Source organism: Athene cunicularia (assembly GCF_003259725.1).
Source record: "Athene cunicularia isolate RWA chromosome Z unlocalized genomic scaffold, athCun1 chrZ_part4, whole genome shotgun sequence".
Classification (NCBI taxonomy): Eukaryota; Metazoa; Chordata; class Aves; order Strigiformes; family Strigidae; genus Athene; species Athene cunicularia.
The window spans coordinates 3,206,606-3,222,260 of NW_020799145.1; the positions used below are offsets into that span (position 1 = coordinate 3,206,606).

Consider the following 15,655-nt stretch of genomic DNA (forward strand, 5'->3'; position numbering starts at 1 on the left):
CCACTCTGTCAATAGTACTGATACAGAATACTGCCACAGTAATAACTAATAACCATTACCTTGTTTCAAAGACAGAGATTCAAGTAAGATGGTTACATCTTGTACATACTTGTAAGAAAACTTCATAACTATGGCAATGCTCATGACATGGCTGTGTTCTCCAAGTTCTGCTCACAATAGTTATAGGAAGTTTTCAGTTAAAAAAACTGCACAACTATTCTATATTCATGAACAGTATCCTTTGGGTACCACTGCTACAGCAAGCCAGGAATGTGCAAATCATCTCAATATAAATTGTAACTAAGTTACAATTAGCTGCCTCAGAGAACCAACAGTAGGGAAAAAAATCACCCTGTTAAAAAATAAGGAAGGGTGTTAACTTTTACATTCCTGATGCTCTTTTCTACCTCCTGTACTTTTAAGCAACATTGTAAAGAGTGATTACAGCTATGATCAGTTTTAAAGTAAGTGGTTCTGTGAATTCAGAAAGTTTTACTAAATCTCTCTGTTCTATGTTATAAAGGTATCTTTGAAGACAAAATAAAATTTCAGAAGAGCTTTGAGAAATATTACTTAGCCTTAAACATTCTGAAATATTACAAAACGATAAGGCATTAGCTTGAATGGCATCCTGGCTTGCATCAGCAATAGCGTGGCCAGCAAGGACAGGGAAGGGATCATACCCCTGGACTCAGCACTGGTGAGGCTGCACCTCAATTGCTCGGTTCAGTTTTGGGCCCCTCACTCCAAAAAGGACATTGAATGACTTGAGCATGTCTGGTGCAGGGTCTGGAGCACAGGTCGTACGAGGAGCGGCTGAGGGAACTGGGGGGGTTTAGTCTGGAGAAGAGGAGGCTGAGGGGAGACCTCATCGCCCTCTACAGCTCCCTGAAAGGAGGTTGCAGAGAGCTGGGGATGAGCCTCTTGAACCAAGTAACAAGTGACAAGACAAGAGGGAATGGCCTCAAGTTGCTCCAGGGAAGATTTAGACTGGATATTAGGAAGCATTTCTTTCCAGAAGGGGTTGTTGGGCATGGGAATGGGCTGCCCAGGGCAGTGGTAGAGTCCCCATCCCTGGTGGTGTTTTAAGAGTTGGGTTGACATAGTGCTGAGGGATTATGGTGTAGTTGGGAACTGTCAGTGTTAGGTTAATTGTGTGACTGGATGACCTTCAAGGTCTCTTCCAACCTTGACCATTCTGTGATTCAATTCAATCCAATCCTACCCATTCCAGCCTAACAGCTACAGGACTAACAGACACTTAAGTATAGGAAGAAAAGCTCTTTTTCATAATACTGTAACATTTTAGGAAAATCTTCTCCAGCAAGATCAAAATTTTCAGTGAAGTAGTAGTCAGAATTAGTCAATGTATTAGGAGATAAAGAACAAGAGACTACCAAAAGAAATAGGACCCTCCATACCATGCCCAAGACAATCAATGCCTGTCACCTGCAGATGAAAAAGAATGTTTTATGCCCTCTATCTGAACGGAGACAAACATGTTATCTAAGTGTGACTTAAACTATCAGATCCAGTAGATCAAGTAGTTAGATACATGGGAAAAATAAATGGAGAAGAGGAATTTCCATCACTTCTCATTGAACAGACACACATGACATCACCATGTGCAGTCACAGTTGCAAAACTGTGCAAACACCAATTGAATTCACAACAGAACACTTTGTTAGTCTTTTCTGGATTTCTAGCTGTACTAATACATCTCCTTCCTGTGTTAGTCTTTTCTGGATTTGTAGCTGTACTAATACATCTCCTTCCTGTCTGAAACTGAGAGTTAAAGGGAGTAATACTATACCTTCAGTGTTCTCTAATGATGAAAATGTGTCTAATTAAAATGTAAATTCATATGATTAAAGGCATCTGGTAATCACCTACAGTTAGATACATATTCTTAACATAACTATTTATTAGTTATTTTCTATATTAAATTACCTCTGCTAATGTTAAGCTCCTTATAACACAGTATGGAACTGGAAATAATGAGGTAGATGGCAATCTACCACTGAATTTACTATTCAGTCATGTAAAACCACAAATTAAAACTGAAAAAACAACTGGTTTAACTCTCAGGTTTTTAGTGGTATGGAACAATAGTTTGCTTTATAATAAGTTTCTGAAACATATTTGGGTCCCAAAATATATTCTAACAAAGCCCATCGTAAAACACAAAGGATGATAATTTGATAAATAATCTCCATTATAATCCTACATCAGATCAGCCTTGATATTAAGATATTCCAAAACACAAACTTTTTTTTAGCACTTCGGAAAATAAAACAAACTTATTGTAAGGAACAGAGATCACATAATAGCTATATAGGTCAATACATGTAAGGTAACTGGGATAATGAAAAGCCAGGGATTTCTGTTTTCACTTTAGCATCTGTGCACCATATTCAAGATACAAAAGAAAAACTGAAGAGAAGCTCTCTCCTGATTCCAGTTTTATTATTAGGCTTTATTTCCACGGTGTCAATTCAAACACAGGTATTTTGAACCAAAAGAACTGCCTTTATTTAGATATTCAAATTAAGTATATTACAGTAGGCACTACAGTTTCAACTAACAGTGGAGGATTTAGTCTGGGACCTACTCAAGACAAAATTTAGAAATTAAAACCAGGAGATATTTCACTGAGATTATATTATAGAATAGATTTTTACCATAAATAGATTCATTCTGTGATAACTGTTCATGATGTATTTCTTTAAAAAAAAAAAAAAGTTTGAACTCACACACCAGTATTTACAGTTCTTCTAACAGCACTTCAAAATTTGTCTCTTTTCATCTTTAAAAACAAAACATAATTTGAAACTAAAAAATACTTAATAGCATGTTAGCAGAATTTTATCAAGTATAAAGATGGAGACAATCGGGCAGGTTTTTAAAATTTTTGTAATTTTACGACATATATAAGAAAAGCAGTTATTACAATAATCATAATTCTATCAGTTAACTTCAAAAGCTACTTTCAAATATTGCCGATCTGTTTTGCTAACAGTAGTTGTCTTTCAAAACAATGATCTATTAAAAAATGACACTTTGTTTTATGAGCATTGTTTATTTCACAGAAAGTAGAGTTTTTTTAAGCATCTGTTGTAAAATGAGGGTTACAATGAAGATGGCGACCTGCTTTAAATATTTTCACTGAAAAATAAAGAGTTTGGTCCCCAATCTTTTATCCAATAGTTCTCTAAATTAAAGAGCCTGTATTTGCAATTTGGGTTATTATGCATTTGGATGATGTTTGGTTTTAATAAGAAAGAAAACACTAATACATCTGGAGAGCTAACAGTCACAAAAGTGGATATAAAATACAGTACTTCTGCTAAATATTACATGTATGAACTTCAACTGTAACTCTTAAAATTTATGTTTAGATATGGGCACTGAAGTATTTTGGAGGGAGGAGTTTGCGATTTACATGTTAAAGCAGTTCTTTGGATATTCTGCACAAATATTTGGAATCTAAACATTACTTGTTTTCTTAGCTTTAAATTTCCACTCAACTTCCAGCTAAAATGCAGTGGTGTCAGATCTCCGAATTCTCTTACACCTTAGAAGATGTTTTTTTACACAGATTTTTGGGTTTGGCTTTCTGCTTTTCAGCTGAAATCCAGTATTTACCTGTCCATCTATGATTCTGAAAATAAGCCCATCACTTCAAAATATGTCATGTTTGAAGCAGTCTGCTAAAATCTGTCACACAGACCTTAGCCCATGACTCAACAGGATAGCAGATCAAGCTTTATGATGCTTCACATGACATCAAAAATACTACAACTACCTGATAATTTGAACTGTCCTAAGGACTTTGTAACTTCACTGTTTTTAAATAGTTTTAAAATTTTTAAGTGAGTTAACTGAAATCTGCATCATCTATCACCTAACTGAAACACTTACTTAGATGTCTGCCCGCATCTGTAATAAAAATGCCATCTGATTAAATTCTGCATCTCAATTGTTGGACTAAGCAGAAATGTGACCAGGTCCACAGTCAAAGCAGTACTGTTTGGTGACCTAAAATCTCCACTTCCAGTAGGAATGATTTTAGAGTCATGATCTCATGTAATTACGTTTTCTTTGTAATTTGGATAAGGTAATATTTTCAGAAAAGGGAGAAATATTTCTGCAACTGCTATGACCTAAGACAGCATAAAACAACTTCAAGCTACACTCTCTGATGCTAGTCAGACTCACTCTCCTCCTATTTTTTTGTAACAAACTCTTCCAATGAATAATGCTCTCTAAAGATACATTCTGCAAATTAATCATAGTTTAATCAGCCAATGAGCCTGTTTTATATGCTTCTGATATTGAAGAGAAAACTTTCACACTAAAATTAACATCACAAAAGTCTAATGCAGTAAGGCTGTCCTGTTTCACAAAATAAAATGTAGATTAATCAAGAAAGAAAACAATTAAAAGAAAAAAAAAATCTGTATGCTTCTAATTTTTACTACAGATAAAAATGTCAACTTACCAGACTTGTGCTTCTTGTGTTTTGCTTTCTTTTTAATTATAAACAACTTGCTCTGGATCTCAGATTTGTAAGATTTGAATGGATGAAGATGAATCTCACGCTTTCTTTGCAAGTCATCAAGTTTTCTCTGTAGATTTTCATTTAGAATATCCTTCAACTTCTTTTTTTTCTTCTTCTTCTTTTTTGCCCGCAATTTACTTAGTTTCTTAACATTTCGTAGCGAGTTCTCTAGCACTGTTTCTTTAGCAGATTCGTGGTAATTTAAGTCTTGGCTGTCATGAGTGCCATTGACATGCATTTGGCAAGCTTTCAGTGTGCTTTCTTTGAATGGACTCATCTCAACTTTTACTCTGGCCATTTCAGTACAACCTTGTCCATTCTCCACAGCCCTTGTTTCTCCTGAACTAGAGTGACCACCCATACCAACAATCTCTCCTGAACTAGTCAAATTCCTCAAGTTCTCTTTATAACAACCAGCTTTTTTAATGTCACAGATTCTTGTGGTCTTGATTTCACAGTTCATCTCCTCTGTAGTGACTCTAAAGCTACCTAAATGTGTGTTTTTTTCTGGATAGATAACAATGGAGTCTGCACTATTCTCCACTTTTGTCCTGGAATGATGTAGCAGCTCTTCTCTACCACCAGAACTGACCTCCCCATTGCTTTTGCTTACATATACATGTTTTACTTTCTCCAATTTGATACGTGACACCTTTTTAACTTTGATGGGAGGAGATGGGAATTCAGGAGCCTGAAAAGGTTTTTGCTTGTAAATCCGAACATCTGCACCACAGAACTGTGGAAAATGAACATATGCATTTTCCAAGTAATCGTAACCAAGAATTACTTCTCTGCATTCATGGATAGGCTGACCTAGCACTGCATCCTGAACATCCTTCTGTGTCTCATACACGAAATCACAGAGACCTTTTAGCAGCCACACTTTTTGGTAGAATGGTAGCTCATGAAATGGTTTTTCTTCCAAGGGATTAACTTCTCCAAGGACTTCAAAAAACTGGGGACACAATCCAAGTTTTTCTGCAGAGCTGTTAGGATCGTCAGTCTGCCCTACAACAGTATACCAGTGTTGTACTTTCTGTCTGAGTGCTGCTTCCCAAGTCCTGTAAGAAAGAGTAGGCCTGCGATGTAATGTAGATCTGCGATGAGGAGGACTTAACAGAGAAGTCATTATTTTTGATAAAAAAGCATTACACTGAGGCATCAGAAGACAACGTTCCAATTCATAGAATACTATTTCAGGTAAATTTAAAATCTGTTGTGCTAAACAAAGAAAATGACCAATAGCTGGAATCTCCCACATTGTCTCCATCCTTGTAGGTGCTGCTTGAGCTAAAAGTGACTTTTCCCATTCTTCTATTTCTTTCTGACTAGCTTCTTCTGCTTCTTTTCTTTCTTGCTCTCTCACCCTATTAAAAGAAAGTTCATGAAAATTCAGGTATTGGGGTAACAAAAAGAAACCAGGGAGAAAAAAATCAGAACTACCGCATGACAAACATACTTATCTTGAAGTAATAAAGAACATAGTACATAAAGTTTTAATTCATCTTTCTTTGGATTACACAATGCATCACTGCACCAAAATAGGAAACTACAGCCTTTTATTTCTATCAGCATTGGTTTAAAAAAAGAGGAAAAGGTTTGAAAAAAACCTGGCAGATATCAATACTTCAGGTGGTGTAGATTTTTTTTAAAAAAAATGTATTTCTTTCCCCAATCCCTTTTTAGCAGGATTAATTATTTGCAACAAATGACCCATGTAAATATCTCTGAAAACAGATTCCAGATAAATCTTGCTTTAAATTGGTTGCCCTGTGGCTTGTGTCACCTGCCTTGTAATTCCCTTCCTCAGTACACAAGTATACATGCCTAACTTAAGTGCTTCATTCACATACAAAAGCCATTTTCCCTCCCACCCATATGCATGTTACTAGTTGTTTTGCAATGGTGGTCAAAAGAGAAACAAATATCAGGATGCATGAAGAATGTGATGGAAAATAACACCAGAAATAAAATGTCATTACATTAATAAATGGTTTGCCCTCACCTGAAAAATTGTATTCAGTTCTGGTCCCCCTATCTAAAAAAAGGATAGAGCAGAAATAGTGGGTATTCAGAGAAAGAGGTTATCAGTAATCAGAGGCCTGTAAAAACTTCTGAAAAATCTGGGACTCTACACAAAACACTAGCAAGAGGACAATGACAGCAATATACAAAACTAATATGATAGACTAGGAACTTCTATTTGCTTTTATTTGTAAATTCATCATGAAATTTAAAGACAACAAGTTTAAGAGGAAGAACTGCTTTCACTTCAGATAATCAACCATGCATAGCTAACTTACTACAACACAGGATATATTAATTTAGTTCCAAAGCGAAAAATAGGATATCTGCATGAATCACAAGAATATCAAGAGTTACCAGTGACAGCAGGGATTTTTATTTAATGTTGCAATAGTAAACTAACACTACTGCCTCAAGGCATGACCAGATTCCAAAAGATAGGATTAGGATACAGCAGTACTTACAGAAAATTTTTTCTAGAGCTCATTCAAAGCTTCTCATATCTTTTTCTCTGAAGCTTCTGTCCCTGACCACTGCTAGAAACAATCACATTTATCACTAAAGTGACCTGTTACTGGAATTTACATGTCCTCATTTGCCAGATTGCTACCCTCCAATTATTTTTCTTTATATACAAGTAGCAAATAAATGCCAGGTACCCATTCAAAGCATCAATGCTTTTCGAATTCAGCCGAAGAGTAACAGTACATTAAAATCTTTCTTTTGACAACTAGAAGCTAACTGCAGCTTCTGGCATGAAAAATGTGTATTTAAAGCATTAATTATTGACTATATCTCTCAATAATGTAAAAAATGTGACAAACCTAGCTTAGCCCACATTTTAGTATCAATGCAGGAGAAATATGCCATGGCCACAAACTTAAAATTTGTATCCTGTGTATGCAAAATGACATATAATACAGTAAGATACCACTGAATGCTTTATCTTATATAATTAATTAAATTTCAAGTGATTTGTTACCATAATTTGAACAGAAATTTTTAATACCACATACATGCATCCTTGTTATCTGTACACCTATCAAATGCAGAAAGACAGATTCATGTAAAACATAAAATTAAAATGTAAAAGCAATCAAATCAGTAAATTCTTAACTTCACTCTCCCAATGCAGTATTTAGTGTATACTGGATGGGACTGAAAGACAAAATCCCACTTCGCAGCACTAATTTAAACATAAAATGATTGTGGTCTAATGACAAAATCCAATTTGCCGTTCTAGGTGAATAAACCAGTAAATTCAAGAATACTACTTGCATAGGTAAAGTGAGCATTTTTTTTTTATTCTGACTTTTGTTCCATTAACATGCATTAATATTGTATTAATAATAAAATAACTAAAAATAATAAAATAAAAATAAGTAACAAGTCAGGCAGAGGAAGAATCAATAGTAAGTAAAATGTTATCAAAAATAATAAATTTCAAAGCACTCCTGAATCTCATTCCCTCCTCCCTCCTAACTGTAATATACACTTCCAAATAACCCACTGCCTCCAAAACATGTGAACTCTATTAAAATGCTATGGAAATAAGCTTAAATATGGATAGACAGTGAGATAGAACATTTGTAGAAACAATCACACTTCAGTATCATTTAATAAAATCCACAGGCTGTAGATGATCTAAAAAGATTGTCTTTGCAAGCAATTTCAACTTATCAATTAATAATTTAAATTAAGGTAGAATTCTCAAAATAGATACAATTCCCTAGATTCAACACTGTCTTGCACTTCATAAAATTATCATCATTACACTATTTTAAAGATCTTTTTAAAAAGAAGAAAAACATGCATTGTTTCAGTTGCAAAAAGTTTGCATTTCTTTTAAAGCTATAATTTTATCCCAATATCTGTAGTCATTCCCTTCTCAGTAAACATTCAAAAAGAAAATGTAAGTAATAGCACACTTTCATATCTTCATTACTGAGGTCTTCCTACTAGCTGCCGTCTTTTGAAGGGCATTGCTTTTCCCCAGGGTGTTTTTTTGAGAAGGAGAGGGATGAAGAGGGGTGAGAAGGTGGAGTGAGGGAGCTGGGGTGGAGGGGCGGGGGGAGAGAGAGAAAAACATTTAATATTTAGCAGGACAAATATCCTTACACTGAGAAATTCTCTGAACAAACATTTGGCTTTTATGCTGACAGCAACTCTAAAAAACTTGTTTGGTACTTCTATTAACATTTTGCAGTAATATGTTTGCAGACATTTATTATGTTTACAATAATAACACAAAACTACTCTAAGGATCAGCTGACATTTCCAGACTACAAGGGACAAACGTATTCCTAGAACATGTCTGCAGCAGTTGTTCTGCCGCTCTTGAGCAGATAAAACCATGACACCTGACCTTAAAACTCAGCAGACACACTCTCTAAGTAGAGAAAGCAGCTAAAACAGTACAGACATAGCTCCCCTCTTTTCTTGCAACAAGAGATTTCACTTGGAGGGGAGAGAAGACAAAGACTAGATTGTACTTTTTCCCCTCAATTACAACTTCTAACCTCCTTGTTGAGCAATTTTTCACAGGTAAAAGGTAAGGCATTGGAACTATGGTGACAAGGTACAGAGAACTGTTTTAATTCTACACTAACTTGTTTCGACAAACTTTCCTTTAAAAAACAAACTAGAAAGCTACGTACAAAATAGCAATATTACGCATTATTCTAAATTAAATCAAGATTTAATAGTCAAGAGAAATTAAATTTGGAGATGCCCGTGACCTTGATTTAAAATTAAAACTTGGAGATGCCCATGTGACTTTAATTATGTATCTGCAATGTCTTACATCATATTATGACATGCTCTATATTCTTCCATAGGACCCTGTTCATTCCAACCTTACATCCTTATAAAAGGCAAAAATTGACTGTATAAGCATACCTTATTCCAGTAATTTGCTAAATTACTGAATTGCAATCAGAATTGAATTCTTTAAATGTTTGAATGTCTGAAACTTATCCCAGGATCAAATTCTGAGCTGCCTAGCGCAATTTTCAACAGTCATTTAATTCCCATTAAAATCAACCAGTTAATTAGCTGTCATTCACTGGTAGTTTTACAATTTAAAAAATTTCAGTAGCAATCTACCTGTTTCAGTATCTAAATGCCTCTAAATAGGCAAGCATTTCCAATTATATAATAATTCTACAATTATTTATTGTTAGCTGATATGTAAACTAGCATGTTTAGTTAGCATGTAAGTTATTTATGTTAATTATCATATAAGCAAGCAGTTGAGTAGAACCTCATGGAAATGTAACTAATAATCCAAAGAAGATATTAAATATTTTGATAATTAGAACAACTGAACAAAAGGAAAGCTTATAAACCAGACTGACAAGAAAAGTATCTTAGATGTTATATATATATATATATATATATATATATACACACACACACACACACACACTTGCAGGGGAAAAACTGGTTTTGCTGCTGTACAAAAACTATTAGCTGCAAAACAGTGAAATCAGCTTTGCAGAGATATCTCAGTTTTTGTATGTTGATTCTACCATGATGAATGTATCACTTGGGGGAGGTTATGTAACATTAAAGAAAAAGTGAAATATATTGTGCAAGAAATGAATAAACTACAAGAAAGAAAAAGAGAACTCTCTACAAATGATAGCTAAAATAACAAAAGGATTTGGAATACGATTTCCATTAAGTCAACTACAGAAAAGAATATAAAAAAACCACTTCAGGATATTCTTCCAAAATATGCAGTTGAAAAAAAGCTTGTGAAATCAATTTCAAGGATTTTGGAAAAGAAAAAATCGGAAACTATTTTAAAGATTTTGTTTACTGCCATTCTTTCGACTCATCATAAGATGCCCGTGACTTAAAAGATTATCTAAAGCAAAGGATTAGATATTAATGTGGACTTCAGATGGTAATTTGTTTAGCTATGAGGCTAAGTTTTTTAGAAAGTCACTTGCATTTGCAACCTTACTTATCTGGGGGTGAAAGTCTGTAACGCCCAGTGACGTGGCTAAACTGTCTAAGGTAAGATAATTACTAGCTAGAAAGTACATGTATGCTGAGTGGTCAGATGGATGGCCAGAAAGTGAGCACTTTTTTATGTTCCTGATAACTTATCTGCAAAAGGACAGCACTGTGCACTCCAGTGAATCTACCCAGTCTCCAATATTGCATATAGTTTTGAAAGTATTCTGTGCCAACCTCAGTGGGTCCAACTTCAAAAAAAAAAAGCTGAATAAAATTTTTCTCTTAACAGAAAATATTCAATCTATATTTTAGCAATAATCCAAAGTAAGTTTACTAAGTTGTAATACATTTTTGAATAAAAACTGTCCCAATTTAGTGTTGCAAGTATGTACATTTATATAAAAAAATACTCTGAAAAAGCATACATGCTGTATCACATGATCTTCACTGGTAATGTATTATTAATTTTATAGGCCTTCCAATTTCCAAACCTTTTTCATAAAATACCTCTACAATGTACTTTTGGAGCATGAGCATTTTGGTGAGCTGGGAAACAACTGGTATAGAGAAGTCACAGTTACTCTGAAAACATAGTGGATCTGTTAGCAAATATGTTAAGATGATATCTGAAGCATGATTATTTGAGAAGATCAATAGCTTCCTAGAAAGCGACACAGTTCAAAATTTTAGGGCATAAAGAAGGAAGCTAGTTGTCATCTTTTTCTGTTACTGTAGAACATTCTATAGAATCAACCACCATGTAGTAGTATCCTTTGACCAGGATCTGGGACTTTTCAGTATATCCAGGTACATGGATTTAACTGCTAATTACTATAGTTTTACAGGACCATGCTTAAAACAGGTGTATGAAAGTAAAATTTTAATTTCATCAAGTAATACATTCTACTGACTATGGATGCATTAAAATCTAATCAAAATGTCCTTTTTCATAACAGCACTATCAAGTTCAGATCTAGGACACAGAGTTGAACACAAATCAAGAGAATTTTATCAGAGAAACAATAACCCTAGTGATTTTTGCTTTTTTGCAAAGTATGAGGGGGATTAGAAGAAGAAAGATAGACTCTTTTCTTAAGAAAAAGTACCGGCTAACACTCAAGTCAACCAACACTGTATGACTTCAGATCTACTGAAAATGAAGATTACCTGTAAAATGAGAGTGAACTGGTTATATATTGGAAAAATATCCAAACTGTAAACTTTGAGAAAAGCTGGAAATATTTTGCTTCCTAAAGGTAATACTATCTTATCATCATGCTCCATGTTCATACAGTCTCCCAGATTACTGCTGAAGTATGCAAGCTTATAAACTTCATTCTCCTCAAAGTGAAACATACCACAATCAACCGTAATCACTGTCTGGAATAATACATCTCTTAAATTTATGAAAACCACAAAATTCTGCAGAGTTAATTACACACACACTGTAAATTTATTACCTAACTGACAAGCTGAAATGCCACATCAGTGAGATAACAGGAGTGGCACTGGCAGAGATAATTGCTTCTGACTACCAGTGAGGGAAGCAGTGACAAGATCACAGAATTAGACTGTAGTTAAGCATTCTGGTAGTTTTTAATTTAATTGTTTCATGGAAAACAGTCCACGGACCTCATGTCTGAGCTAACAGGAAATTGCTGTGGATGCTTTCAGTTACTGTTAAACGTTTCACAATCCTAAAATAACAGCAGCCTTTATTTATTTTAAAGTTTATATGACTTTGGGAATTTTTCAAGAAGATGGTAAATCAAAGCTAATTTCTTGCTTGGTGGATGCACTGTATTGATGTCCTAAGTCCATTCATGAACCTAATACGAAGAGCACCACAACATTTATTTACCTAAAAAAGTTTTAATGAGCTAGCTCCTGTGGAGAACTAGGAAGACAATTATTTAAAACCAAACCAAAACCGTTTTTCTTATTACCTCTTTTCCTCTTTAGCTCTCAGTTGTTCCTCTTGCCTTAGAACCTGAACCATCACAGACTCAAACATGCCTGTTGACAAGCCTACTAAATTGCGAGGCGTGGAACGACGTCTTGTTGAAATGCATGCTGTTCCTTTCTCTTTTTCCAGCCCATAGCATCCTCTAGATGTTACAGCTATTGATGTTTTCTCTCTTAAATGACTAGAAGAAAAAAATCAAGCCAATTCACAATTACAATTTCCCTTACCAAGAGCACTTCAATGCCTATGCTACCAACCACAGATCAAGCATATTTACTCAGAAAAAAAGTTATTTTCCACCTGCCATTTTTACCACTTAGAAGGTTCCTTTATGAAATTTTAAATTTAAAACCAACATGCTAACATGAGCTACATTTTCACATCTGTTAAAAATGATGGATATTAATCTCAAGTAATCAAATCTTATTTGGAGATTGAATTTCCTACATTAATCCATAAATATTTGGAAAGAAAATACTTCCAGAAGACCTGAGAAAAGAAACTATAATTTTTAGAAGACACTTAAAAATACTGAAGAAAAAAGAAAAGTTGTATTTGTTGCATGGGGGGGGTGGGGGGTATGTTAAACAGCAGTTTAATTTTGTTAAAAATTAAATTATATGAGAAGTAAACCACTGCAAATTTGGTTGTAATGTTACATTTCAGCTTACACTGTTTCAAAGTACTCCAGCAACACCGGTATGAGGAGTAACACTATCACACAACCTCCAAAAACCCATGAGGGAAGGGAAGAAAATCCAACCTCCATTCAAAAGCAACCTCCATTCTAAAGTAATTTTCTGTGGTTTGTAGTATCTGAGAATCATACAACCAACACTGATTGCTTCCCTTGAGTCACTTGATGGTAAATACTGCTCTGTAATGAAGCAAGAAAGATTATTCCAAGTGGTTGATTCATTTTACTAATAAAATTAGTTCTGTTAAACACTTCAATCTGCCTGATTAAAAACCCTAAAAGAACTTCGAGGTTTCTAGATTTCATAATCCGTTCTATATATAGTTTTTAGATACTTTTACCAAGCTAGTGCACACAGACATATTGAAGAAAATCTTCACAGACCTCTGAGCAGTTAACGTAAAGGAAATTCACTATATACTGAGGTAGGATTATTTTTAGCCAGGTTAATATTTCTTAATATTTATTTGAACAAAGACTGCATGTCTGAAAGAATTACAACAGCAATTGAATTTTTGCAGTAAATTCATATATTGCTATTTGATGACACAGTACACAAACTGACTTCACTTTCTTAGGAAGTTTCTAATAAAAAGGCATTGAGCATTCTCAGGTTCTATCAAATTCAATGAGTAGTCATATAATTCAAAAAAGAATCTTCAGTAAAACAATCTTCAGTTCAATACAATCGAGATGCTAGTGTCACACAACATACAGAAATGAACTTGCACAGATCTTCCCAGCTGCATCTGGTTAGCTATTTATGTGCCAGCAGTAACTCTTTTAAGCCAGGAGTTCTGATTTAAAAAAAAAATTAAAAAAAAATCAAGTTTTACTCAAGCAAAGTAGCAACATTCACGTATTAGGTTCAGCTCCTTCCCTTCCCAAACTGTCCCAAAACTACCATTACGCAAACCCAGTTTCAAATACAGTGTTACTACACCAACACAGAATACATTCACTCTGGTTTATTTAGTAGGGTTCGGCACCACGCTCCTCAAGTGTTCCTACTACTGGCAGCTAACGCTGTGTGTCACTACAAGTTTAAGGTTGATAGACATGCACAGCTTTATGCGTTTCCTAATACTGTTCCTTCTTCACCTTCACTCTTTGCCAAAAACCCCTCTTGGTTTTTACAAGCAAAATACTATGTCACTCAGAAGACTGGTGCACCTTTCGTTGTAGGAGGCCACCAGAGTTTTCTGAATATGACTAAACTAAGCCTATATCAAACTTATGAGAAAGCATGTATTTCAGCTGTGATTTAAATAGGGCTTTCTACTATATAGCTTGGCAGCTTTCTATGCTTCAGCTGCTTTGGCTGATAAACAAGTTTCTGCCAGGGACTTATATTTAAACATATCACAACTTCCATTTTGCCATTTAAGACTGTAACATGCCAAGCACTATCTTTCATTTTACGATTATCAAAAAATACGCCATTTCAAAGCTGGTACTTTGGCTCAAGATTTTATTCCTACTTGCTTTAAAGACTGTAAAAATCACAATTTTAAGGAGACAGATGCTCGTGCAGAGTTTGCGTAATTCGTTTGCTTTTGACAGCATAAAATAAAGGAACATTTGACATCTTGTCTAAACAAGTGTGCCTCCACGTTCATAAAAGGCTTCTTTCAGAAGAAAAATCTTAGACAGGAAATGCTATGCCCTATTTTGCATTTTGGTATTTTCGGGTTTGGAATCTCCAAAGCATTTTGAATTAAGAGCTGAATAGTTCCCAGTAGGAAACTTTCCTCTTTGTGGAAGTATTGAGAGTTTGAGTGGTTTATTGTGGGTTTTTTAAAAAACCCTGCAAGTGGTAATTTTTACACAAAGAAACGCACCTTCCTGTTCTACTTAATATAAACAGCACCTGGCAGGGCCCCTAAAGAGTTTTCTACACCTACCGGGACAGCAGCGCCAGCTTCTGTTCCAGCATCATCTCCAGCTTCTGGGCCTGTTTGGAGCGCCAGTGATCTACACCATGCAGCCGGTAACATGTCTCCAGCATTAGGCGGAAATCCCCCACAAAATCTGCTATCCCTGTGTACTGCCCACTGGAAAACTTCTCTTCCATCTTCAACAGTCCCATTCCAGCTGGCGACTGCTGAAAGGAGTGACTGCTGCTACGACCCGAGAGGCAGCATTCTTCCCTGATGGATGCCTGATCCACGAGGGGCTTCAGAAACGGTGCTGTCAGAGGTCGGTACTTCTCCAGGAGAAACTCTTGCAAGATGCGGTATCCCTGCTGCAGCTCGGGATTCAGGCTCTCCTCTCGGGAACTGCCGCCGCTCTTCCCTCCCGCATCTCCCTCCTTGTCCGGGTCCTCCTCTCCGCACCGAAGGCTGATAGCCGCGGGCCGGTCCGCCGAAAGGTCTCCGCCCGCGGGCTCTGCGGAGTCCATGTCGCCCACCCCGCGCACGCACAGGGCCTTGCCGGCTCC

General features: G+C 35.6%; 1 protein-coding gene across 3 annotated transcripts in view; it reads right to left on the reverse strand.

Annotated features, from left to right (window-relative positions):
- Nucleotides 1-15,649, reverse strand: part of KIAA2026 (KIAA2026 ortholog) — a 59,864-nt gene extending 44,215 nt beyond the window's left edge. For 2 of the 3 annotated variants that reach the window (XM_026866808.1, XM_026866807.1), the window contains exons 1-3: nucleotides 15,120-15,649; nucleotides 12,499-12,699; nucleotides 4,502-5,928 (exon numbers count right to left, since the gene is read on the reverse strand). In XM_026866808.1, the coding sequence (XP_026722609.1) occupies nucleotides 4,502-5,928; nucleotides 12,499-12,699; nucleotides 15,120-15,616 (2,125 nt within the window). In that variant the 5' untranslated portion in view covers nucleotides 15,617-15,649. Of the gene's footprint in view, nucleotides 1-4,501; nucleotides 5,929-6,566; nucleotides 6,596-12,498; nucleotides 12,700-15,119 lie in introns of those variants that run through there. The other variant, XM_026866809.1, reaches the window with a different exon arrangement.
- Between the last annotated feature and the right edge of the window lie 6 nt (nucleotides 15,650-15,655).